The sequence below is a fragment of the Python bivittatus genome, unplaced genomic scaffold (genome assembly GCF_059951505.1).
Source record: "Python bivittatus isolate LINGU-HERP-01145 unplaced genomic scaffold, Pbiv_v1 ctg000700_np1212, whole genome shotgun sequence".
NCBI lineage: Eukaryota > Metazoa > Chordata > Lepidosauria > Squamata > Pythonidae > Python > Python bivittatus.
In genome coordinates, this window is record NW_028277098.1 from 32,547,603 (window position 1) to 32,571,979 (window position 24,377).

At 37.1% G+C, this 24,377-nt stretch overlaps 1 protein-coding gene across 1 annotated transcript in view; it reads left to right on the forward strand.

Annotated features, from left to right (window-relative positions):
* The window catches only part of LOC112541190 (vitellogenin-1-like), a 51,882-nt gene that overhangs the window by 15,680 nt on the left and 11,825 nt on the right, over positions 1 to 24,377 (forward strand). The window contains 14 exon segments of the mRNA XM_088153393.1: positions 782 to 988; positions 2,856 to 3,073; positions 3,168 to 3,268; positions 7,305 to 7,429; positions 8,121 to 8,219; positions 8,987 to 9,173; positions 10,881 to 10,974; positions 11,097 to 11,282; positions 15,518 to 15,656; positions 16,386 to 16,599; positions 18,177 to 18,301; positions 19,592 to 20,218; positions 21,526 to 21,594; positions 22,721 to 22,927. Coding sequence (XP_088009519.1) covers positions 782 to 988; positions 2,856 to 3,073; positions 3,168 to 3,268; positions 7,305 to 7,429; positions 8,121 to 8,219; positions 8,987 to 9,173; positions 10,881 to 10,974; positions 11,097 to 11,282; positions 15,518 to 15,656; positions 16,386 to 16,599; positions 18,177 to 18,301; positions 19,592 to 20,218; positions 21,526 to 21,594; positions 22,721 to 22,927 — 2,598 coding nt within the window.

The following is a 24,377-nucleotide window of genomic DNA, read 5'->3' on the forward strand; positions in this document are numbered from 1 at the left end:
ATATGGCATATTTGAGAAGTTCTCATGATAGTTTTATATTACTTGATCATTTATTTTATAAAGCATTATTATTGTAAGTTATTTTTTTAAAAGATTAAATGTAAGATTCCATGGCTTGATTAAAAGCAATAGTAAATGTGCCAATTGTATGTTCCTCAATATTGCCTCTAAAGAAGACATTTTATAATTACAGTATATATAGGAAATCAACATTATTGTCAACAACTGGAATAATTATCATTCCCTTTCATATATTTTTTAATTAATATGGAAGATTATGTTGTTGATACTGTACACTGACATTTGAAACACACGGATATATACAAGCTTATTTGTAAACAGATATGAAACCTTGTCTAGAATTATGATGAGAAGAGGCAGCAATGGGCAACTAGTATCTAGTGCTACAATATCAGTTTTCTCTAGATTGTAAAAATGACCACATGGAGTTACATTTGATATAACCAAATCCTTCATTTTAAGAACCATACTGTATTGCTTACGGTTACATCATATTGACCAGCTTGACAATCTAGAAATATGAATCTGCAGTTAGCCAGAAGAACTCATCTCAATCTGGAGTGGAACATCTGCACTTGCTTCTGATGCCCATTACTGTATATATCACTCCATCCAAATGTCATACCAAAGACATAGCTATGACTTTCCCAATTGTGGGGATACTCATAAGAGTACCTTGTGCACTAGCATTCTTGGACTGGAACTACTGACTGTTCATAACACTGTACCAGGTTTAATATAACACTATTTTTTTTCACAGCCTCTGACTGATTTTGCAACTAAAGCCATAAGGTCATCTGATATAGACGCAAGTGTCTTGGCTCTGAAAGCATTTGGAAATGTGGGACACCAAATTGTCTTGAAACCCATTATGAAGTATCTGCAAACTGCTATTCCCTCTGATGTTAGAATTCAACAGAATGCAATCATGGCTCTAAGAAATCCTGGGAAAAAAGATCCTATACGGGTAAGAAGATTTGGGGGGGGGGGTAGGTTAATTGGATTGTTTTTGTTTATTACATTATCAGTATAATGGAACAAGTGGTCTAACATGAGTTGACCATAATTATGTGGCAGAATTGTATTAGACCAAAATACTTTACAGTGGAGAGAAACAAAGCATGTAAGAATCTACTTTTCACATTGCCAGGGAAATTTCCTGAAGAAATGAATGGAAAAAATAATGACAAAATCACTGATGGATTCCCCTTGGGGGCTTCCTTGTACAAGTTCAAAGCTGTTTTTCCTGCTTTCATAGCAAAAAAAAAAAAAAAAAAAGTGGGAGGAAGCAACAGAATTACTTTGATTTATTCTGCCATTTTCCCTAAGTGGCAGGATTTTCCAGAAGGCTCTCTTCTCAGTCAAATGAAAGGAGGTAGCACCTAAATATTTGTTGGGTATGATTTTTGAATAGAAACAGATTGTTGCACAAACCTCCGTGTTTCCTTCCAGTGTTTTCAACAGTCTATTGCACAATCCTGAAAATGCTGAGTTACATTTATATATCGCAGGAATTAGAATGAAATTCCATTAGAAAGGGAAAAATATGACTATTTTTGTTACTTTCTGATGAATATATGTGTGACTTTCAAGATATAGTAGGACTGTGCTCCAGCTACATACCTACTTTAAGCCAGACATGGAATGAGGCTATTCAGCATGTATTTACTCATTTGCAAGAGGAAAAGATTCTCTAACTCACCTTATCTCTAATTCAAAATCCTAAATGTAGTTTAACAGCTCAGTCTGGTGGGAAGAGTCACACCAAGCACCCAAAAAGATGGGAAAAGTGGTACCAGGCACCAAAAAGCACTTGCTTATATAACGCTTTGGTGGAGAAGAAGAAGAGGGCATATTGAATTCAGGGCTAACAGTCCCTTTGTCCAATTGGAGAGACCCTTCTCCAATCAGTTTTCTTCCCCAGCTTCCCATTGTTTTCACTTCCCATCCTTTCCCTTCCTCTCTTCCCCTTAAAATATATTAAACACCACTATTTTATGTTGGTTTAAGTCAATTTTTGCTTAATTGCATTAGTTGGTACTGAATTCTCTCTTGCTTGCTAATCCCCTTCACAAATCATTCATTAATTAGCTTTTTTTTTCTTTTTAACTGTCTCAAATTGTAAATGAAATAATTGTGTGAGCCTGTCTTCATCCTGTCTTTTGACCTTTTAAGCAGAATCTCACCCGCTCCACATATCAAATTTTGGTCTGAATGATTGATGTATGTGTCTTAGTTTATTAGGTACTGATGCTGGAGAGATCAAGGATGGGACGGCAGTGCAGATTGAATCAAATAAAAAAGCTTCATTAATGCTGTAAAAATGATCTTTGCTATGGTTAAAACTTGTGTAAAATGGAAACCTTGCAATGTTTTCTAGGGGCTTATTTCATCCCTTCATACATACATACCTCCCCTTAACAGCCCTGTAAATTTAATCTCTTTCTGGTGAAGAATAGAAACAAAGAAAGCATAGGTTGTAACACAAACCTTTGCACTGATTTCTATGAAATTTGACACACCCCCATCCCCCCTCCCCCGAAGTGCACCACCTTCCTGGACATTTTGTTTCAATCTGATGAAAATGAAAAGAAAGATATCAGTACCCTTAGCTGTCCTTCTTTCAGCACAGCAACACTGCGCCTTTTTCCCCATTCTAGATAAGGAGAAGTCAAAGTCTGGCTTTTCCAGTTCATGCTCTTAATCAGGAATAAGCAAGAATGGGCTCCCAACCCCAGATCAACACAAGATGAATCTGCCTCTTTCAAGGCCAAGAATCTGACCATGAAGGTATCACTTGCACAGCTCTAATATTGACTATCTATTTTGCACAGGTACAAGAGTTTTTACTTCAAATAATCATGAATCACAATAGTGCTCCTATAGTCCGAACATGTGCAACCTTTGTCCTTATGGAATTGAAGCCTACTTTGCCTGTCCTGATGACCTTAGCCAATGCAATGTTACATGAACCTAGCAAACAGGTTAAAAACTTTGTCTACATGTACCTGAGTGCCATGGCCAGAAGCACAGCTCCTGAATTCCAAGTGGTGTAAGTCTAATAAAAATGGTTTTTTAACAACTAACAAGTAACAAACAGCAGTACTTAATGTGAACTTTGTTGAATGCATCCTTTTTTTTTTCAGGGCTTCTTCTTGCAGGATGGCTCTCAAAGTACTGTCTGTAAAAATTCAACGGTGGGCTGGTTATCAATACAGCAGATTTTACTTTATTGAGCACTTTGATGGTAAGCTACATATGTTCTTCTACTACTATGTACTACCTATAACCAAGCAGTGGCTTAAAACACCTGTCCGTAGGGTTTTTGTTTTGCTGCCTGGAAGTCAGTCTTGACTCCTGGTGACTGCCAGGACTAGTCCCTGCAATTTTTTTGGCAAGGGTGTTTCTCCCCTCCCCTTGGCTGCTTCCTAGGGTTGAGAGAAAGTGACTGGCCCAAGGTCCTCCAGCTGGCTTTGTGCCTCAGGCAGGACTAGAACTCATGGTCTCTCAGTTTCTAGCCTGGTACCTTTAACTACTGCACCCAATTTGCTACCCTCAGTTCCTTAATTTCCTGAGAATATGGCTGAGAGTTGAAATCCAACATAATATGAATGTACTATACCTGATTTTCAGCAAAAGATTGTTGATATGAGCTGTTTGTCAACACTTCTAGCTTTTTGGTTTGTTTTTCTTTTCATCAAGGGCTGAGGAAGAAGAGTTTTGGAAAATTTCATTGGGAGAAGTTGTTTGTTTATGAGAAAATTGCCCAGACTTTTCTTTTCTTTGCTTGTAATGTTATATCACATTGTTAACCCAATTTAATATAACATTTTGATGCTATATTATTCTTGTAATAAAAGAATAAGTATAGATTCCTCCACAGTTATGTCATACTGCTGGTTATTAACTGACTCTGAAGTGTTTCAAATCCTGGACTAAATTCTGCATTTAGGCTCCTTTTCTATGTAGAAACTAAACTAAACTAGAACTAAAACCCATTGAACCCAATAGGACTTACATCAGAATAGAGTAGAACTATAGAGGAAGCCAATATGGCTGTTGCTTGATTTCTGCCAATCAATTATAACCATTATAATTTCAAAGGTTTAAGCACTAATGGAAAAAAAATACATAGCTCTGGCTAAAACCTATACTTTGTAAAAAAAAAAAAAAACATCATTCAGGATCACTGCTGGCATACAAGGGGCCCAGATGCAGAATTCTACTTAATGTTCCCCAAAGCATATTTTAATATTACAACATTATTAAATATCAGTTTGTACATGCAAAATCTGCAAGCCTATGTTGTAACTGCATCTCCTCTATTTTTTTACTTACAGCTGTCACCCCTCCCTCTCCCCATGGAGCATCCTTGTACAGTGCATAATTTTCATACTGGACTGCAGCAGTCCTGCCAGCATTTGCTAAAATTGTTCCTTTTCCCATCCATAGTGTAATACCAAGGAGTTCTAGTCAGGATTCTTTCTTGGATATAAAATGACAGGTAATCCCCGGTTTGTGAATGACCCATAGTAAAGAACGGAGCCTATTGTAGCAAAATTTGAATTAAATACACAATGATTCAAGTTCATTACACAATACTACTTATACAGTATTATACAATAATATGGTTCCGGCTTACATACAAATTTGACTTATGGACAGACTTTGGGAACAGAACCCATTCTTAAACTAGGGACTACCTGCATTAATTAACTGACCAAGCCCTTCCACATAACTACCAGCCAGGTCTCTCACATCATCTTCTGTAGGCTTGTCTCACTGCATAACTATGCCCATTGCTTTTTCCTCCAGTGTCACTAGCCAGCACTCATTCCAGCTACAGATGGAAGGGTGGACCATAAATACCCAATCTCTCTTTTTGGGCATCTGCTTTTTGTGGCCAGAAAAAAATAATAATATTTGGCACAGCAGCAAACAGGAGCTTTGCAAATCTCTGAGTGGTTGGTGGAGGTCAGGGTACCCAAGGAAGGGTAAAAATTCCTTGAGTTTGGAATGAGCTGAGCTGAGGAATGAATCCTTGTGACAGCAGCAGAGGGAACATACAATGTGAATAGTCTTTGTCTGGAACCAAAACTGACCACTAGTTATCTGTTTAGCTTCTCGAGTTACACTCAAGGCTACAATAGCATTGGGACACCAGGAGTGGTGCCCATCTCAGACAAATGCAGTCCACAGTATGGACAAGACCCCGGTATGGAAAAGGGTGTGCATACCAGGCTGCTTATAAAAAATGTTCACAGCACTGCATTTTATATTTGTGACTTGAGTGGCAACATCTTTAAATTGCTAGAAATTTACCCTACATCCAGGGAAAGAGGAAATTCAAAATATACCTGAAAACTTTGTGTATGTAGCTTAACAATGCCTTTCCCATTTTTTATTGATTTATTTTTTTTAGTAGATGTGGAATTATTTAGTATAATTCAAGTAGCTCAATTAGTGCCATTTCAAGCAACATGACAGATTTTCTGGAGTGACGTTACATGACCATTTAATTAATTTCATGATATAAAAGTAAGTAGTGCACATAAAGCTATGACCAAAGTCATATGCAATATTCAGACCTGCTGTCTCCCAGCTGTATCTTCAGGAATGCCAGAAGCACTTATTTGCCAGCTGAACTTTTGCACCCTCTAAAGAATGCTCATTTTCATGAAATAATTGCACTTATTAGATGTAACTTTATCACCCATCTTCAATGTTATTATCATTCTTTTAACCAAGTGTGGTTTGGATCCAGATCAACTGTTCTACAGATGGAAGGATTCTTTTATTTTACAAAAGATACTGGGAAAGAATCCAGCAGAGCTGCTGAAGGGGAAAGAGGAGAAACCTTAATCTATTCCCTCTTTCTACTTGAGGCTCCTAATGCATTTTTTCAGACAACGCTAGCTGCTTCTAACCGTCCAAAAGTTTTTTTTCAGATACAGCAGGGAGTTAGGTAGGATATGATGATTACCCCTCTATCTTTCTTCTAGAAAAACTGGAACTCTCCTACAGGTTATTTGGATCCAAGTCTGTAAAAGTAAACAGAAAAACTAAGGCCCGCTAATTAGGAAGACTGGATTCTTTACGAGACGCACGCACACACATTTTGTAATTATGGGCTTTTACTTGATAATGGTTATTGAACTATTAATGCCAATGTATTTGACTATACAGCATTTATTATTGGAAACATAAATTCTTAAGAATGATTTGGCTCAGCAATCTATATCTTTGCCATTTATCTTAAATACCAGAACATCTGTATTATGGCTTTAAAAGCATTAGCAAAAATGATAAATCTCTCATGGTTTTCTTATCCCTTCTATTAAGTTTCATAAAAATTATGCCTAGTAGGTGACATAAATAGGGTCAATAGAATATAGACATAAGATAGGATAAGAATAATGGATGGATTTTGTCCATTAGTATACATACACATGTGAATATGTTCTATTATCATGCTCTTATGACTTGCTTCTCATCCTTCAGTCAGAATAACCATGAGATTTGAATATGCTCTCCTTCCCTAGTGGAAATCTAGCAACAATGCCAAGCCCAAATCATATAGAGTTGGAAGAGACTTTAGAGGTCATCTAATCAAATACCCTGCTCAGTGCAGGATCAACTAGAGCAGTGTTTCTCAAGCTTGGCAGCTTGAAGATGTGTGGCTCCAACTCCCAGAATTCCCCAGCCAGCCATGGCCATCCAGCCTCTGTTTGAAGACCTCTAGTAAAAGAGAATTCACCACTTTATATAGCCACCTGTTTCACTGACAGTTCAGAATGTTAGGGAGTTCTTCCTGACATCTAACCTTGTGGTTTTAATCCTGCCTTCTGGAGAAATAGAAAATAAGTTCACTTTCTCTTTTGTGTGACAACCCTTCAAATATTTAAAAAGTGTTATCACATTTCTCCTCAGTTGCCTTTTCTAAACAAACCCAGATCCTCTAACTATTCCACATGGTGCTTGGTTTCCAAACCTTCCACCATCTTGTTAGCTCTCCACTGAATTTGCTCTGATTTGTCACTGTCCTTTTTGAACTATGGTGCCTGGAAGTGGACACAGTACTTCAAATGGTGGCTAACCAGGGCAGAATAGAGTGGAATATTAAGTCCCACTTGTTCAGTATTGCTATATAGACTGTTTTATACATGCTTTATACTTTCTGGCTGTTCCATAAGATGTTCTTACACTAAGCAATCAGAAACTAAAGTAAGTATTTGTCCTCCCATTTGAAATAATTGCCCTTACTGGATTATCTATCTTTTCAGAATATTATAAGGCTGGTCTGGGAGTAAAATCAATCTTTCTTCATTCAAAAGAGAGCACGTACCCAACATTTATAATGACCAAATTCAAGGCAAACTTCATGGGCAGCATAATTTCTCCTCTGGAGGTATTTAAATATTGAACCATTGTTGTTTTTTGCCTGTGTTCAATAACTATCTGTTGAACTGAATTACAAATTAAAGTTCCTGTCTTTTTTGGTTTTCTACCCACTCATCTATCTAATGAATTGGGAAGGCTGACAACAAGCATACAATTGCACTCCATACTTCTTAATGTCCATTTCCTAGTCTTTAACTGTTTACACTGAAAATACTGGTTTTTTATTTAGCTATAGCCAACAGATTGTTTGTTTTTCAACTGATGCTGATGCTAGTACTCAGTTGAAGTCAGCATCAATGTGGCTTTTACATTATCAATGAGCCTTTCATGGATTTAATTTCTTAAAATCCCTTTTGCTCTGGTTTCATCTATGGAGCATTCTGTGTTTTAAAGAAGTTGGCAGATAGAGAGATTTTAGATGGGTCGTTCTTCAGAAGCTATATATGACAGCTTTTATTTATTATCTTCTCTGTTAACCCATTCTTAATTAGAAATGACTCCTTCTGCGGGATTTTCTAAACACAGATACATTGTAGAGCCTTTAAATATACTACAGGCAATTTATCAATTTATTTAGTACTGGTTGATTTGGATATTTGAAAACAATATAGTGCTATATAAATAATATGATATAAATAAATCAGATTTATTACGGTATAGGACTCTTTGTCACGATTGTATTTTTCTTTCCAATATAGGTGGGAATTGGATCAGAAATAAATGAAATCATAGAAAAACTGCAAGGAGCTATGAAAAGTGGTGATTGGAATCCTGATTCACAACAGCTTCAAATAGAGGTAAATGGGCAGCAGTTAATCATGCTATGAACATTTCACAATGACTTTTTTCTCAGGATACTACCTCCCATATTAGCCTACCTAAAATGTGTAGGGGAGGTTCTTCCTTTTCCACTTATGGAACTTTCAAGACTAGATAGAGCTTCCAAAATCAGCCAGTTCCTTCCTTCACCTAATTAAAAAAAAAAAATCCTATAAGCGTTAGCCCTCTGCAGACTCCTTCTCAGTTCTTAGTGTGTGTGTGTGCTGGGGGGTGGTCTATTGTTTTCTAATATCTGTGTTCATTGTGATGCTTATTTTTGTACATTATTTCATTTCTACACACTTACTGTATGATGCCTGGTATACATAAATGCAGAGTCAGAACGCATATTCAAATAAATAATAAACATTCTAATTTCTACTTCTTATCACACAGTCTTCTGACCATAACATCACAGCAGATGAGTTGATCGTTCTAGAAGTATATGGTAAAATATTTGACCATGAATTCTTAACTGGGAATGTGAAGATGGATATAATTCCACTACTATTACAGGTTCCTTTTTACATACTATTTCCAAATTCACTGTCAAACTATATAATTTTATCTACTCTTTAAGCTCTTGAACATTCATATTTTAAATGTTTGATTTATAACAATACATTCTAAATATTATTGACTATATTTATGATTCTATTGGCAAGCTTATATCTTTTGGGAAACAATCATAAAGTTTGTGTCTGATGCTCAGATATTTTTAAATAAATCAAATCTATTTTTGCAGGCATATCATGGAAACATACCTCTTCCTTGGGTAAAAGATTTTACAGATCTCCTTAAAAATCTTCAAAATATTCACTGGGAGAAATATTTCATGTCTGCAGAAATCCAGCGTGCTGTACCAACCTGTACTGGGTTACAACTACAAATAGGTTTGGTCCATGTTGCTCACACAAAAGTTACTGGAAATGGTAAGGCAATATGTTTTATTCATTATTACATATATCCCACTTTACACACACACACACACACACACACACACACACTTTTTATTAAAGTTTTTTTGAGCAATAAAAGACAGATCTAAAAGAAAAAATAGAAAAAAGTATAAGGAATAAAGAGAAGAAAAAGAAAGTGCAGAAAACAAAAGAAAAAGGGATGATAGAAAGAAGAATAACTAAGAGAACAAAAGTCAGAAAAATAAGTGACTTCTAACCTTCTTTGCAACAGAAATTAACAAACCTAGTATCCAACCTCCCTCCTTAATATTACTAAAATCCCTTTAGTCCTTTTTCAATCATCAAATCCATAAATCATCACTTCACTTTTCTCTATTTTCAGCAAAAAGTCCATAAAAGTTTTCCAGGCTTTTAAAAAGGTACTTTTTTTATCCCTGACCAAACAGATCAGTTTTGCCATTTCTGACAATTCTGACATCACTTTCCTTCAAGAGCTTAATTTTATCCCACAACAATAAATTTGCAAAATAGGTTTGACTGAGAACAAGTGACTGGCTCATAGTAACCATGAGTATGTTTTCATAGATTCAGGTACTTTGGCACCAAACATTGTGGCATAATTTGGCATCTAGCTATCTAGCTATCTAGCTAGCTATCTAGCTATCTAGCTATCTAATCTATCCCAAGAAAGGAGCAAAGTTTGAGAGGCTGATGGGCACAACTCCTTCCAACCTTCTAGAAGCTTGCTGGAGGCCAAGTAAAGAAGTGATTAACCTAAAGGGAGGTATTTTTCACCCTTTTCAGAGTGGTTTAAGGATGAAGCAAACTGCTTCTAGGCTTACCCATAAGGCCCTGCAAAAAGCAAAAACTGGCCTAAAATTGCACTGCGATATGAATTGTGAGTGATTTGTTTGGGTTTCAGAAAGGTTAAAGGAGTAGGAATGGAAGTGGTTTACTTCACAGTGGTCTCCTACTTCCCTTTCAACTCTTAACTTTCAAAAAAATGAAGAAAGACCTGGAAAACCAAATCAGCAAAGTTTTTTTGCTGCTAAATGTTGGAGCTATGATCTTAGAGTATGTAAGTAGGGTCCTGGGGGGCCATCTATGACTAAAGGACTATAAATCCTAAGCATGGTGGCTACCTAGCATTCCTTGTTTCAGTTTTCTCAGTATTATATATTCTATAAAGGATTGCAAGAAAAAAAATGTTAAAGCCTTATGTTTGAAGTATCCTAACAACATGATCTTACATTAGCAACATATTTAGGAAGGATTTGGTTCCAAATCCTGTAAATATCAGAACAGTTATTTTAAAATAAGTGATTCAAATAGTAATCATGCCAAACACTTTGCCAGTAAATATTCAGTGGGTTTAAGGGGAGAATCAAGGGGGTGGGGGCAGTGTTATTAGTATTACTAGCTTTGGTCCAATTTCAACTTTTCTGGGATTTTTGGCAGAAAAACTACATTTAAAAAAATGGTGAAGTCTCTTTTTACTAGACTCAATAATGTTTATTCAGATCTCAATCACCTGATTCATCCAGTTGGTCTTACTAGGTTATGGGCAGGGATATAAAAGAAATTCATCACTTTCTACTGCCTCCTAATCCTTTTTAAGTGAAAAACAAATATTAATACATAATATAGAAGCATTATATAACTTATATTTTATGGAATAGTTTTCAGCATGCATTGATTTATTTCCTTCCATACAAACAGTTCAGTTACTGATGAGTCCAGAACCAACATCACAAATCACATGGCCTGACATAATTAACAGCAATATCAAACTGAGAACTGGACTGACACTTCAGTAAGTACGGTCACGGTTACATAAAGTCATCATATAAAAAGAAAGTGATGCAAAAGTGCCTGGTACCATTTATTCTTCATCAAAGAGTGTTGAAATATCTGTTTTTTGCTTTACCTTTTCAGTATGAAGAAGGACATGGTCTTAACAGTAGGAATTGTTACATCTGAAATTCATGCCTTTCTGGAAAAAAAGGCCATATTGACAGCAACTGTCCCCATAAATGTGGATGTTGCTGTGAATATAAAAGAAAATAACTTCAAACTTGAATTTCCGTCATGCAAACAGAAAACAGACATAATTACTCTAAGGTAGGCTCTGTTAAATATCTTTTATCAGTAACAATTTTTGTTGTTTTTCTAGTTTTAATATACAGATGTAGACATGTATCTGGACTGAAAAACTAAATCCATTTCAGTAAAGTAGATTTATAGAATTTATCCAGAATAAATTCAAGATATAGGCAATTGAAAAATATACCTTAAACAGTGCTTTCATTTTAGTTTTTAAAATCTTGTTAGCAAGGCCATTAAAAATGGCATCAGTCACATCTGAGTCTTGTTTATGTTACTGATCACAAATGTGATTAATTATGCTTTCCAGGATCTCTTATATATACTAGCATTAAGAATGTTTGTTTATAAAGAAAAAGACCATCAAGAAGGTGTTGAAATCAGTGTATATATGATTTTTTTTTCATCCTTTGCAAGCGCAGAAATAAATATATGAGGAATGAAATTTCCTTCTTTAGTGGAAACTCTTGCATGTTACTTGCTGATTTGGAAAAACAAATATCCCTGTTATGGTTCCTTGTGTTCTTAGAGTTTCCTTATTGCACAATATTTGATTTAGCTTCTAAATTTTATTTTGAACCTTCATTTAACCATTTTGAACACAGATCTTGCCCTCTTCAGTTATTATTTTTTCAAAGAAAAGCAGCAGCACATAGATTTAGGGGACACATTGTATTTGATTTTAAACAGAGTTTGTTGGATCCAAAAATCCCATTCCATAAATGGAAAGATTCATGCTTTTCCTGAAAGCCAGAGATTCCTATTAGAGAAAAGAAGTGGGAGGCAAGCTCTACTAAATTCTCCTTCCTTTCCCTCATGTCATAGCACTCATGATGCTCTAGAATGTCTCCTAATTCTCCAGAGAAGCTTTTCATATGTTATAGCATAAAAAGGAACTGAAAATTAGAGTTGTTTTCAATCCAACCCATCATCTCATTCCTGAATGGATCTCCAGGAAATGCTACTCCTGAAAAACACAAATCTTTCCTTCATTTCTGCAGATATGCAGGAGGCAAATGAGACAAAATGGTATCATAAGATGATATCATATGTTGATATCATATGATAAGATATGGAAGATCTGATCATGGAGTTTAAACTTTTTCTTTAATGTCAGAAATATATTTCTTATTCACTCATAGTCACTGAGTGGAAACCAAACCATGTTAGTTATTCTTTTGGTTATTTATGATTAAATTGTGTCTTTGATATCATTGGGAGATCCGTGTCTCAGTCTGGATCCTAGCCATTAGAAACTGAATATATTCATATATTCATATTCATGAAATATATGAAAGATTCTTACATCCAATCATCTCATAGGCATTTGAAGTGTAATTTCAGGTATTGTAAGGAATGTAATTTCAGCAGGTAGCATATTATACTTTTTTTCAACAACAATTTACATACTATCTAGCTGGGATACCAATTAAAACACAGCTACAATAATACATGGTAGACCCCAAATACAACTTAAGCACCACAATCCTTTCTCATAAGACAAGTTTTCAACATCTTCTTGAATGCTACAAAAGAGGGAGTCAGATAAATTTCTGGGAGCATAAGGAGATGGTTACTACTGCTCTTCTAACTTCATGCCAGGGTACAACTTTGAGCAAACCCTCTCTAGGCGTCCTTGCAGACAAATTCAGTTTGGATCAGGCAGTCCTTTATATATATGAGTACTATACAGATTTAAAGCTAGTAACCAACACTAGGAATTGGGCCTGGAAGCTTTCTGGTAGGGGCCCCTAAAAGGCCGTAACTTTGGAATATCAGATTTCTACAGCCACTGCACGATGTGCCAATTGTAGCTTTCAAGTCATCGTCAATAGTATGGAGTGTATAAAGTGTCATCAAAATTCAGTGTCTATTCTTTTACATTTATTCATGTTGCCACTTCTTTGAGGTACAGACTGTCATTTGCATATCAAGCAAAAGTAATCCATGGCAGCCATAACATCCATGCTAGTTTGAACTGATTATAGTATCTAAATGTTTGGAGGTCCACCAGGTCAGTTGAATAAATGTAAAATAAGCAAGCAATCATGCCACAGCATTGTATCTATGTAAAATGTTGCTGCTATTAAAAAAAAAACAAAAAACCATTACTTGTAGTCTGGAACTGTACAATTGTTCCCTTTTTATTTCTCCCTTGAGTAGGGGATCACAGATCACAAATCCACTTTCATACTCTACCTTTAGGCCTTCTTTGTAACTTTTTTCTTCTTGCTAAAGCACAAAGAAACAGTAAGACTTGGCTCTTAGGCATCTCCTTCTTACTGTGCTATGTGATTTGGTAGACAACAACCAGTGTCTCCTGTGATGCAACCCAGTTTGCTGGCTTCCCATGCCCATTGCGGAGGAATTGATCATTAAGTATTGTTAAGTGGTAAAGCTAGACTATTGGCTTAAAAAAAATTAAACTACTAAGAGAAAAAGCACCAGGAGTAGAGAGGTGGGAATGCCAATGATTTCTGCCTGGAGATATATAGCCTGCGATTTGAGGATGATTTAAATTATTGAATGTGAATAATGCGAAAACCACTTCCTTTTAATCTATTTTGCCTGGATGAGACATCTTATACTGCAAGTTGATCTGTAATTTCTTTCATCCCCTCAACGTATCCTCAAGTATATCTTAGTTAAGGTTTTTTTTAAAAAAAAATCCTGAAGGTTCTAGCTAAGCTTACCACAGAGGGTGTTTGTCACATCCTTCATAAGAAAGAGAGAATTTGGAAAGGAAATAAAGCTTATTTGTGATCTGTTTATTTATTGCAATGGAGGTACACCTTATGAATCCAGTAGCATGGCACAGAGAAAAGGAAGAGATAAAAGGAATGCAAATCCACTTTTCAGGTAGAGAGGATTAGGTGTTCTGGGTTTTTTCCCCTGCATGTGAAATGCTTCGCATTCAACGTGGGAACAAGGATCGCCTCTCAGTTCACAGCCAGTTAGGTAACATCAGCCTCTGTTCCCAAAACAAGCCCAAGGCAATGGCATCAATAGCTTTCAAGATACACCATAAGTAGAGAGAGAAAGACTATGTCCATGCGTGTAGGGAGTAAGGAAGATGACAGGCCACATTCATTACCAAAGCAGTGAGGGGAGAAACACGGCTTAAGTCCAAAACAAGATAAAGGTATGCACTAGTGACTCAGGCAGACACTTCCCTAATTCATGTAAGGGGCGGGGGGGGGGGGGGAGAGAAGGAAAGCACAGACTTGCAAGATTCTGTTACTATAGCCAATATTAATAAAAGTAGTTTGAACCTTCTTATGGAGCTGATTTCTTAGTTTAGTCTACATAGTAGGGCTGACATCGATCCTGCAAATCTTTAACATTGTGCACATTGACATCCATGGGATCATTTTAAGCTGTATGTTAAACATTGGTATGTTAAATATGGCCCCATTATCTACATCCCCAAGGATTAAACTAATTAATTATCCTAGCATTGTTTCTATGGACCAGAAGTATCAGTAATATTTGGGGCAGGGTGAGAAAGGAAATATTATGGTTTTTGCCCTATATTTTTGATATTTTAAGATAGCATTACCCAACCTGGTACCCTCCAGATGCGTTGAGGCTACAATTTCAAGAATTGGCCAATGCTGGCTAAAAATTCTAAGAGTCCTAATATACAGCACCAGAATTAACTATTTAAGCCTATTTAAATAATTAACATAGTGTCATTTCCTGCTTTTTCTATTTATAATTACAGAAAAGAACTTGTTCTATGGATGCTGTAGGCTGAGCAAGCAGATTGGCTAGTTCACAATAATGGAAATTTTCAGAGAATTATAGTGGGAAATTCTGTGATGACTTAATGTCCACCTTTTAACCAAGCAAAATAATCTCATCTCATCCATTTTTCTTCCACTGAACTGTACATTCTCTGAATTATAATTACAAAAGCAGGAGTTGATGAAACCCCCATGCCACAGTGAACCTCTCAGAGCAGTGTTTCTCAACCTTGGCAGCTTTAAGCTGTGTGGACTTCAACTCCCAGAATTCCCCAGCCAGCAACACCTTGTATGCTTGTATGAAACACCATCTCTATCCCAACGTCTGAAAACAACTTCAAGCAACACCATCTTAATTGTGCATGACCGGTCATGCTAATAGTTGGCAAAGCAAAATGGAAGGAAGAGTGTTTGTTATCGACTCAATATTACAAGCCATATCTCAACTCTTTTTTACATATTTGTGTTTCTAGAGCAACATTCCCTTTTTCTCTCTTTATCCTGCAGATTGAAGACATCTGCTATCACAAGTAATATTGAAGAGGCACCTGCTGCTATGTCAACTCCTGTTTTACTCCCTGAGAGTCTGTCTAAAAAAACAGTACGGCCCTTTGATTTCCCATCAGCAGAAAAGGATGAAAGAAAGGTAACCCACATTGGATTTTCCTGATGTGGTTTGTTTGCTGCTGATATATACAATAGAAATGGCATGAAATAATTTATTTGTGTGGTTTCCTGCCCCACTCCTCCGAAAATACTAGCAATAACTAAGGCAGGCATAAAGATATAGCTATTATATTAATCTAGAGAAATTCTCAAAACAACCAACCTTTTTTTTATCATATGGCTAGGATTTGAGTGTCTAATATTTAATGGCAAGTAAATTGAATACATTCTGATCCAGTTAAGGTAAATCATGACTAATGCCTATAAAATTTGATTCAGAGTTAATCATGTAAACATATTAATGATAACTAACTAGTATTAATTGCAGTGGATCTTTTCTGACCATTGCTGGCTACAAGAACAGCACATTAGATATCATTTATATTGTTGAAACAATAGGTGCATTTCTTTTATATGAGCATCAAGAAGGTGACCTTAATATTATTTGGTCAAGTTGAAATATTGTGGTACAGCTGAAATATTGATCCTTACCAAAAGAAGTGAAACACAAAAGAATCTAATGGCACCTTAAAGATTAACCAATTTAACATCATGTCACATGATAATTAAATGGGTAGTTAGCCTTTAAGGTGTCACTACTGCTGTTTTTGCTGCAAAAAAGTAACATGGCCACCTTCAGGAAAATGAATAAATAAATTGGAAAAAAAAGAAGAAGTTTTGAGTCTGAATATATTCATTATCCAACCAGGACACACTTCCATCAGAAAAAAAATCAGCTGAAAATCGTGAAGCCCAATTAGAACAGTACTTGGAATCAGTTCACCAAGCAAAGTGCTTTGAAACATGCACCTTCGGTTGCAAGGCTTGCTTTGACTGGGCCACTCTGTACTCTGGATGTATGTTAAGAAAATCTATATACAACTTCATTGGAGAACATTCTTTCAAAGTATCCCTCAAGGAATGTAAGTCATATTTATATTCTTTGTTTACATTTCTAGTTCACACCAAAAATGTAAAGCTACAGGAAAAAACAATATAAATGTGTAGTTAAGTATTGTATGCTAATCTGTGAAAATCTCATTGTACAACCATTGTACAAAATCTCATTGTACAACCTAGAATACATGACACCTGCTCATAGTAATTAGGTTAAGTAAATGGTATTTTGTTCAATAGTATATTTCAAAACAATTCTGAAGTCCTACTGGTTAACTCAGCAATGATTCTTTTAGCACTTACTAACTTAGAATATCCACTTTTCTGGATTATAGTTCACTATTGCTGACCCTTAGTCTCAGAACTCTTTCAAAATTGCTTTTAATAATGCAATATTATAAATTATATTTAATATTATTATATAATCCAATATTATTCTTCATAAACAGATAAAAATAATGTTGGGAGAGAGCAGTAGCAGTTGTGCTGGTAAGCTAATAATGTTATAGAACTACATTAGTTCTGAACAGGATCTTTAAGTAAAGATAAAGGTGTTATGCAGAGTGCAGCTATAACCACAGTTCATGCCAAAAATACACACCAGCGTTAGGGAGATTTAAAGAATGCAATGTCCTTATCTTGTTCTCCAAAGAAATCCAGCCAGAAGTTACAGAAAATATCTGGTTGTTTATTGAGAAAAATAAAAACTACATAAGATACAAGTTTCATGCAAAACATAGAAAAAAATCACTTCTTCTCATGTGGCATCCAAAACGTATCCACTACACAAGTTTGACAAAGTCTCTAGCCAAAAAACTCTCAGAGAAGAGGTACACTACTTAGTTATTAGTTACTACTCCATAACCTGTAAAACTGATTACATGATGACTAAAATCCTACTAAGACAGTGAGGCATACAATCACCCACAATTTATTGACACTATGCACCTCCCCTTAGGTAACTAGCATACAGACGCCAATAGGTGACAATAAATAGCAGTATACATGCAAACCAGGAAAAACAAACTGCAGATGGCCTGCTTTTGCAGTCAAAACAATTGTTTGGAGATAAGTGAGTTGCTTTTCTTCCCATGGGAATATCCTAACAAAAGGTGCCCTCAAGTCAAGCTTGACTCTGATGATGACATGCCCATTATTCTTGGCAACAGCGTGGAAGTGGTTAGCCACTACCTTCTTCAATATGCTTTTCTGACTTGACAATCTTGCCTAAAGCCTTAGGATCCCTGGTGGTTTCCTATTCAACTATTAAGCAGCCCCAATTCTATGACTACTTTAAGAATAATCAAGATCATCTAGGTGCTGCCACTTGCTAGTGCTACATTTTTACTAATATCAAACTTCAAATGGCTCTATGTGCAGCTATGTATATTTTAAAATGGGCTAGGAGAAGACTGGGACAAGCTATACATATTGTTATTAAAGGTAAGAAGAACGATAACCCTAACAAAGCTGTCTAGATTGCATTACTCCAAACAATCTACGATGACCACATTCCAATCAGATCAAAGGAATAAACTGATCATACAATTTCTTTCTAACAGTTGTTTTCAAGTTCCACTAATAATAATTTAAATCATTTCAGCTGATACAAAAGCCCCAATTGAGAAGCTAAGATTCATCATTCGAGGAGGTGTTCATGCTGCTGAGGAGATGGTGCACTTGTTAAGAAATGAAGAAGAGGATCTAGTGATTAAAAAAAGGGAAAAGGTATTTCCTTTTGAGGAGGGGGTGGCAACCATGCTTATCATCATGCAGGGCCAATATGCAAACATTTGATATTCTACTGCAGTGTTGTCCAAACTTGGCCACTTTAAGATGAGTGGACTTCAACTCATGGCTGGCTGGGGAATTCTGGGAGTTGAAGTCCACTCATCTTAAAGTGGCCAAGTTTGGACAACACTGTTCTACTGGGTGCTCTCATTTTAAACATTATGGGTTATAGCCATGTCTTTAAATACTATAGAAAATTAAACAAATAATTAGTTAAATGCAGTTAGGATTAGATGCCTTTCCTTTGTAGATGTCAGGTTATTTTAACTTTGAAAGAACAATATGGAGAGCTAGAGTTTTACTATTCAAGTAGCTGCACAGGTTAACTGCATTCCCTCCTCTTATTTCTTCAGAAAGAAATCCCTCAAATGCTTTACTCTGTAGAGTAATAAACAAAATTTATATGGCCCTGAGACACATTTGTTTAAACACAGAGACTCTATCTGAGGATGCAGAAAAATCATGGCCTTATTCCACAAAAATAGATTCTTATCCCTTAGGAAGAAAGAGGCTATTAGGTTCAAGTGATTAACGATAATAAATAACCCCTACGTTAATATACTTCCAAATTTCATATTGCCAACTCCAAAATTCACTCCCATTCTGAACTATGAACTTAGTTCCATAAATCATAGTGTACACAAGTTGCCAGCTAATGTGAACAGCATAGTCAGGACTACAAATATGATTGAGTGCCATTAGATGAAAGGTCAATGCTTCCAGCTCATGGAAAGGAACCTAAAAGCTTCCATGATAGCAGCCTTCTGCAAGAATTCCATTTGCACAGACAAGTTCAAATCTGGTAGAAATGAAGGTACATATATAAGCCAAGCTGCCACAATTCCACTTCATGTTCTGACGTGCTAACTATTAAAATCAGGAACACATGATCAGTGAATTTTAGGCCAGATACAATTATAATGTCCTACACTCAACACATCAGTGTCTTCAGAGGAATCTTGCCCTTTAGGAAAGTTAATTGTGGAACCTGAATGTGTTCTCTCAATTCTTCAGTGTGCAATCCAACTGTGCAAAGAAATCTCTGCATTACATTACATTACAGTAACATTACAGTATTGCTCTTTCAACATTCATTCCGCATATCAATTTGCCTAAGCCTTCTGATTACATGAGATCTTCTTCTACCTCAGTGGTGACAGTGGTGATGATGATGATGTTCCTGGCACAGAAAAGTAACTCATTTTCTCTGGGTGTATCCCTTGCTAGGTCGTCTTAGATGCGACTGATAAGAGCAGCGAAAGTTCATCAAGCAGTTCTGCTCAGGACAGAGTTTCCAAGAAAAACATAGAACTAAAGCAACTTCCTACCAAGCAGCATCAGGATAATGATCAAGAACAACAGGAACAGGATCAGAAGAGGCATCAAGGCCAACAGCATCATCCTCTGGGAAAAAAGCAACAGCCTGGTGATACTAGCAGCAGCAGTAGTGACCACAGTGACAGCAGCAGCAGCAGTGACAGCAGCAGCAGCGACAGCAGCAGCAGTGATAGCAGTGACAGCACCCAAGATGATAAACATATTAATGGAAGACACCAAAAGGAGAAGGGTGGCAAGACTTATCCAAGCCATGAGAAAGGCAGGAATGAAAAGAAGCAAGCCAAGAGGCCAGCTGTCCACTATGGTGAGAAGGAACCCGTCAATTCTAACTGGAAGAACTCTTTCCCTGAAGTAAGCATTAGCTCAAAACCACTGTTGGCTGGGAGGTGGTTTGTCTCTTCCTTTAGCACCGTGCATTCAAGTAACCCTCGCTTTGCTTTTTTCCTTGGACTTTTTCAGACAGTGCAAGGCCTACAATGGGCAACTCTCACCTTCCAGGAAAGCCAGATCAAGCAGGTGAGTCTCAATATTGTTGTGATTTTCTATTGACCTTTCTTTATATTAACGTAGATTAACTCCAATGCTTGATACTTCCATCCTTCTTTGAAGAAAAGGAATCCACATAAGACATGATTACAGAACACTGGGGGGAGGGTAGCAAAATTAATGTGAAAATAATTTAACTCACACAGATCTATCAGCTAGAGAATGAAGACAAGATTTCCCATATCACAGTCATAAATTACCCAGCCAAGACTGTTTTTTATGACTTACCAGCAAGGTATTTCATATAACTGTCGTTATATTTAAACAACCATATAAGTGGTTTAAATAAATAAATAAATAAGCCAGTCAGTCAGTCAGTCAGTCTACAAGCCTGGGCAGAGCTCTGAAATGGCGCTTTGCTTGTCAGAGCTTCAAGAGAAGTGCTCCTTTGAAGCGAAGAGATACCGGAGTGTGTAGTGGCCTCCCTTCAATCCAACCCTTAAAAAGGAGCCCCTCCCCCATCTAACTAAAATGATGATTGAGTGGTCAAGCATCATGTCATTCTGGTTTCACCCAATGAACACAAGTGGGACTTTTTTTGTGTGGACTGGCTCATAGTGGACATTTGCATTTGTTAATTATAGATTTTAGTATCTGGCCTGGTAATAGAACTCATTTGCAATACTGCTTCATGTATTGCACCCAGGCTTCCAAACCATATGAGTGTTTCTGCATGGTTCTCATCTGATTTGTGTGAGGCAAGCAGTACTAAGTGTCCTGGGCTCCACAATCACTCCACAGAACATTAATACTTCAAACCATACACGTTCCTTTGGTGTAGATAAAATTAGCACAGCTTCATAGGGACCCCCAGAATTGTGTCTTAAATTGTCTTAAGCTTTTGAAAGTACCATTTTTTTCTTTTAGCTTCCTTGAAAGTCCTTCATGTAAAGACCAAAAGTACAAGACTGGAGGTCCAATCCCTAAGACTTAACCCTATATCATTTTAGATGGTGCTTTGGAAATGACAAACCAATGTCAACATAATATCTGATGCCACAAGTACGTAGATATGGCTGCTTTAACTTTTGGTTGCAATTCCCCCCTTCCCCAGTACACACAAGCTTATATCACTGCTGTTTGCAAAGGTATCACAAGCTTCTAATATATTTGAAAAAGGCTTTCAACAACTAGTGCTTAGGACACAGGAACACAAAAATATTTACTCCTCTCTTTTGATAGACCTTCATCACTCCCTTCCGTTCTTGGTATCTTTGTCCTCTGCTGCTCAGTATCTCTAATTCTGTTTAAATGTTGTGTTACATGATGCAAATCAGGAGCAGCCAAGCAGTCCATTATCTTATTCAGAAGCAAGCAGCAAGAATGAGTCCAGCTTGCAACAGGAGGTATGTTTTTAAATGCATCAATGGGAAAGTAAATAAATTGGCATGCCTTTGGAAAGAATCAGTGTTAGGAATCTGGTGTATCAACTGGAATATATATTTTCAGAAAAAAACTAATGAATAATGTGCCAATTGAGATAGTGGCTACTAGGCCATCATACTGATGATCTATTTGATTAGAGAGATGAATGAGGACTGGGGTGACCAAGGTTAAAATTTCCTCTCCACCATGAAATCCCCTAGTAACCTGGTTGCTACTTTGGAAGGAAAGGCAACATGTATATAAATAGATCAGTAAACTTATTAACCTGGGTTCCTTTCTATAAGTACTCCATTATTTTTTAAAAATAAAAATGAATTGAATTGGTATTTCAGCCTCTTGTTCATCCTACATTTTTAAAATATTGGCTCAAATACACAATCTACATCTAGCTTCAGGCTCTCAAATGCAGATGGTAGAGGGCTGCATAAAACCAATTTCAATTTAGAAAAATACTTTAAAAACTTTTTTCACATTCTTAGCCAGAGAATTAGAAAAAACCCAGAACATGCCCTCTTTCTATATGCTAAAAACCATATATATACAGTATACAGTATATCTCCCTACATACACATATACAATATATACATACAGGCACATACATACACATACACACACACATACAAACACCCAACCATCCAATCTTAGGAATGAGCTTAGCGAAAGTCTTGTCTATGAACATACAAATAACAGCTATTGATTTCCAGCCCAATTTAAAGATATCAAACTAAAACTAGCCTGGGTAAACTCTAAATATGCAGACCTCTCAAAAATATAGTTGAATTGAAACGCCAAGGAGTGAAATTATAAAGGTACCTAGAGAACCAAGATCCCTTCTTTTGCTAACAGTAGTAGCCACTTGTCCAAGCTCCTACTCCAGCATCATCTTCTGGTTGGAATATCTAATGAGCAGTTGCAGAAGCCCTACTAAAAAACCGAAACAAGAGAATGATTAAAATCCCTCTTCCTTATCTGCCTCAATGAGTAACTTCTTGCACAATTCACCAAAAGAAATTATTTTGGAATCTTACCTGAGGGCCACTAATCAAAGTATGAATTTAAAAAACACCTTTTTGTTTGTCTACTTAGGCAAAAGCTCCTGGAGAAGTACTTCTGCCATATGTCACTGCTGTGGTTGAAGCAGTTCGGAGTGACAGCAAAAACCAAGGCTATAGAGTTTCCCTATATGGAAAGCCTGAAGTCTACAAAAACCATTTCAAAATGGTTGCAAGTGAAATTAGCCAAACTAAGTGGAGAGCATATCTTGATAGCTTTTTGCTACCTCTCAGATTCAAGGTAAGATTTTTTTTTTAATTTCCAATTTGAAAGTTGCTTTGCAACTAAGCTTCAGTTCCTTACACAATAATAACATATTTAAAAAAAAAAAAAACTCTCACCCCAACCAGAGGCCTGAGAGTTTGAGGGTTCTGTACAGTATCTTAGCTGTTCCTAGCACTGCACTTTTCTGGACAAAGAGCTCGGATGTTGTTCCTGGGATCTGTTGGAGCCACTCTCCTAGCTAAGGAGTCACCGCCCCAAGTGCTCCTACCACCACTGGGACCACTTTGCCTTTTACTTTCCACATTCTTCTTCAGGCCCTGGTACTCCAGCTTCTCATACTCCTTCTTCCTGATGTTCCTGTCACTTGGCACCACTACATCTATCACCACCACTGTCTCCTGGTCCTTGTCTACTATCATGATGTCTGACTAATTGGCCAGTACCTGCCTGTCCATCTGGATCTGGAAGTCCCACAGGATCTTAGCCCTGTTATTTTCCATGGCCTCCCATAGAATCTCCCATCTAGACTTGGGCAGATCTAGCCCATACACTGTGTACACAATGCCAGCAATTTGGTTGTGCCATTCAGTGTATGCTGTTTTTGCCTGCATCTTACACCCTACCATTATATTTGGATTATCTCTGAGGCCTCTCTACACAGTCTGCACCTTGGCTCCAGGGTATCTGATGACTGGCAGGGTGTAGGTGTTGATGGCGTAGATCTTGTTCTTCCCATTGAGCTGACTCTTCAGGACCTGTCTTATCCTTTGGTGATACTTGGATGTTGCTGTCTTCCTTGCCTCCTCCTCATGGTTCCCATGTGACTGTGGGATACCAAGGTACTTGTAGCTGGTCTGCTATGTGGCCCACTAGTAGTTCCACCCCATCAGTCTTAACTACCTTCCCTCTCTTCACTACCATCTGGCCACACTTCTCCAGTCTGAATGACATCCCAATGTCCCCACTGTAGAACTGTGTCAGATAGATCAGCGAGTCAATGTCTCATTCACTCTTAGTATACAGCTTGATGTCATCCATGTGGAGGAGGTAGCTGATAGTCGTTCCACTCTTGAACTTGTACCCATATCCAGTTATTGTGATTATCTGGCTGAAGGGGTTTAAGTCTGTGCAGAAGAGCAGCAGGGACAGTGCATCACCTTGGTATAGGCCGCACTTGATGGCCACTTGTGTGGGCTGTCTTGAGTTGACTTTCAGTGTTGTCCTCCACAGTCTCATTGAGTTTTTGAGGAAGGTCCCTAGTGTCCTGTTGACTTTACATAGCACCAGGCATTCACAGATCCACATGTGTGGCACTGAGTCATAGGCTTTCCTGTAGTCAATCTAGGCTGTGCTCAGTCTAGACCTTGAGTCTTGGGTGACTGCTCTATCTATGAGCAACTGGTGTTTTGAGTCTCTGGTGTTCCCAGTGCTCTTCTGAACTGTGCTCAGGTACTGCCCTATATGG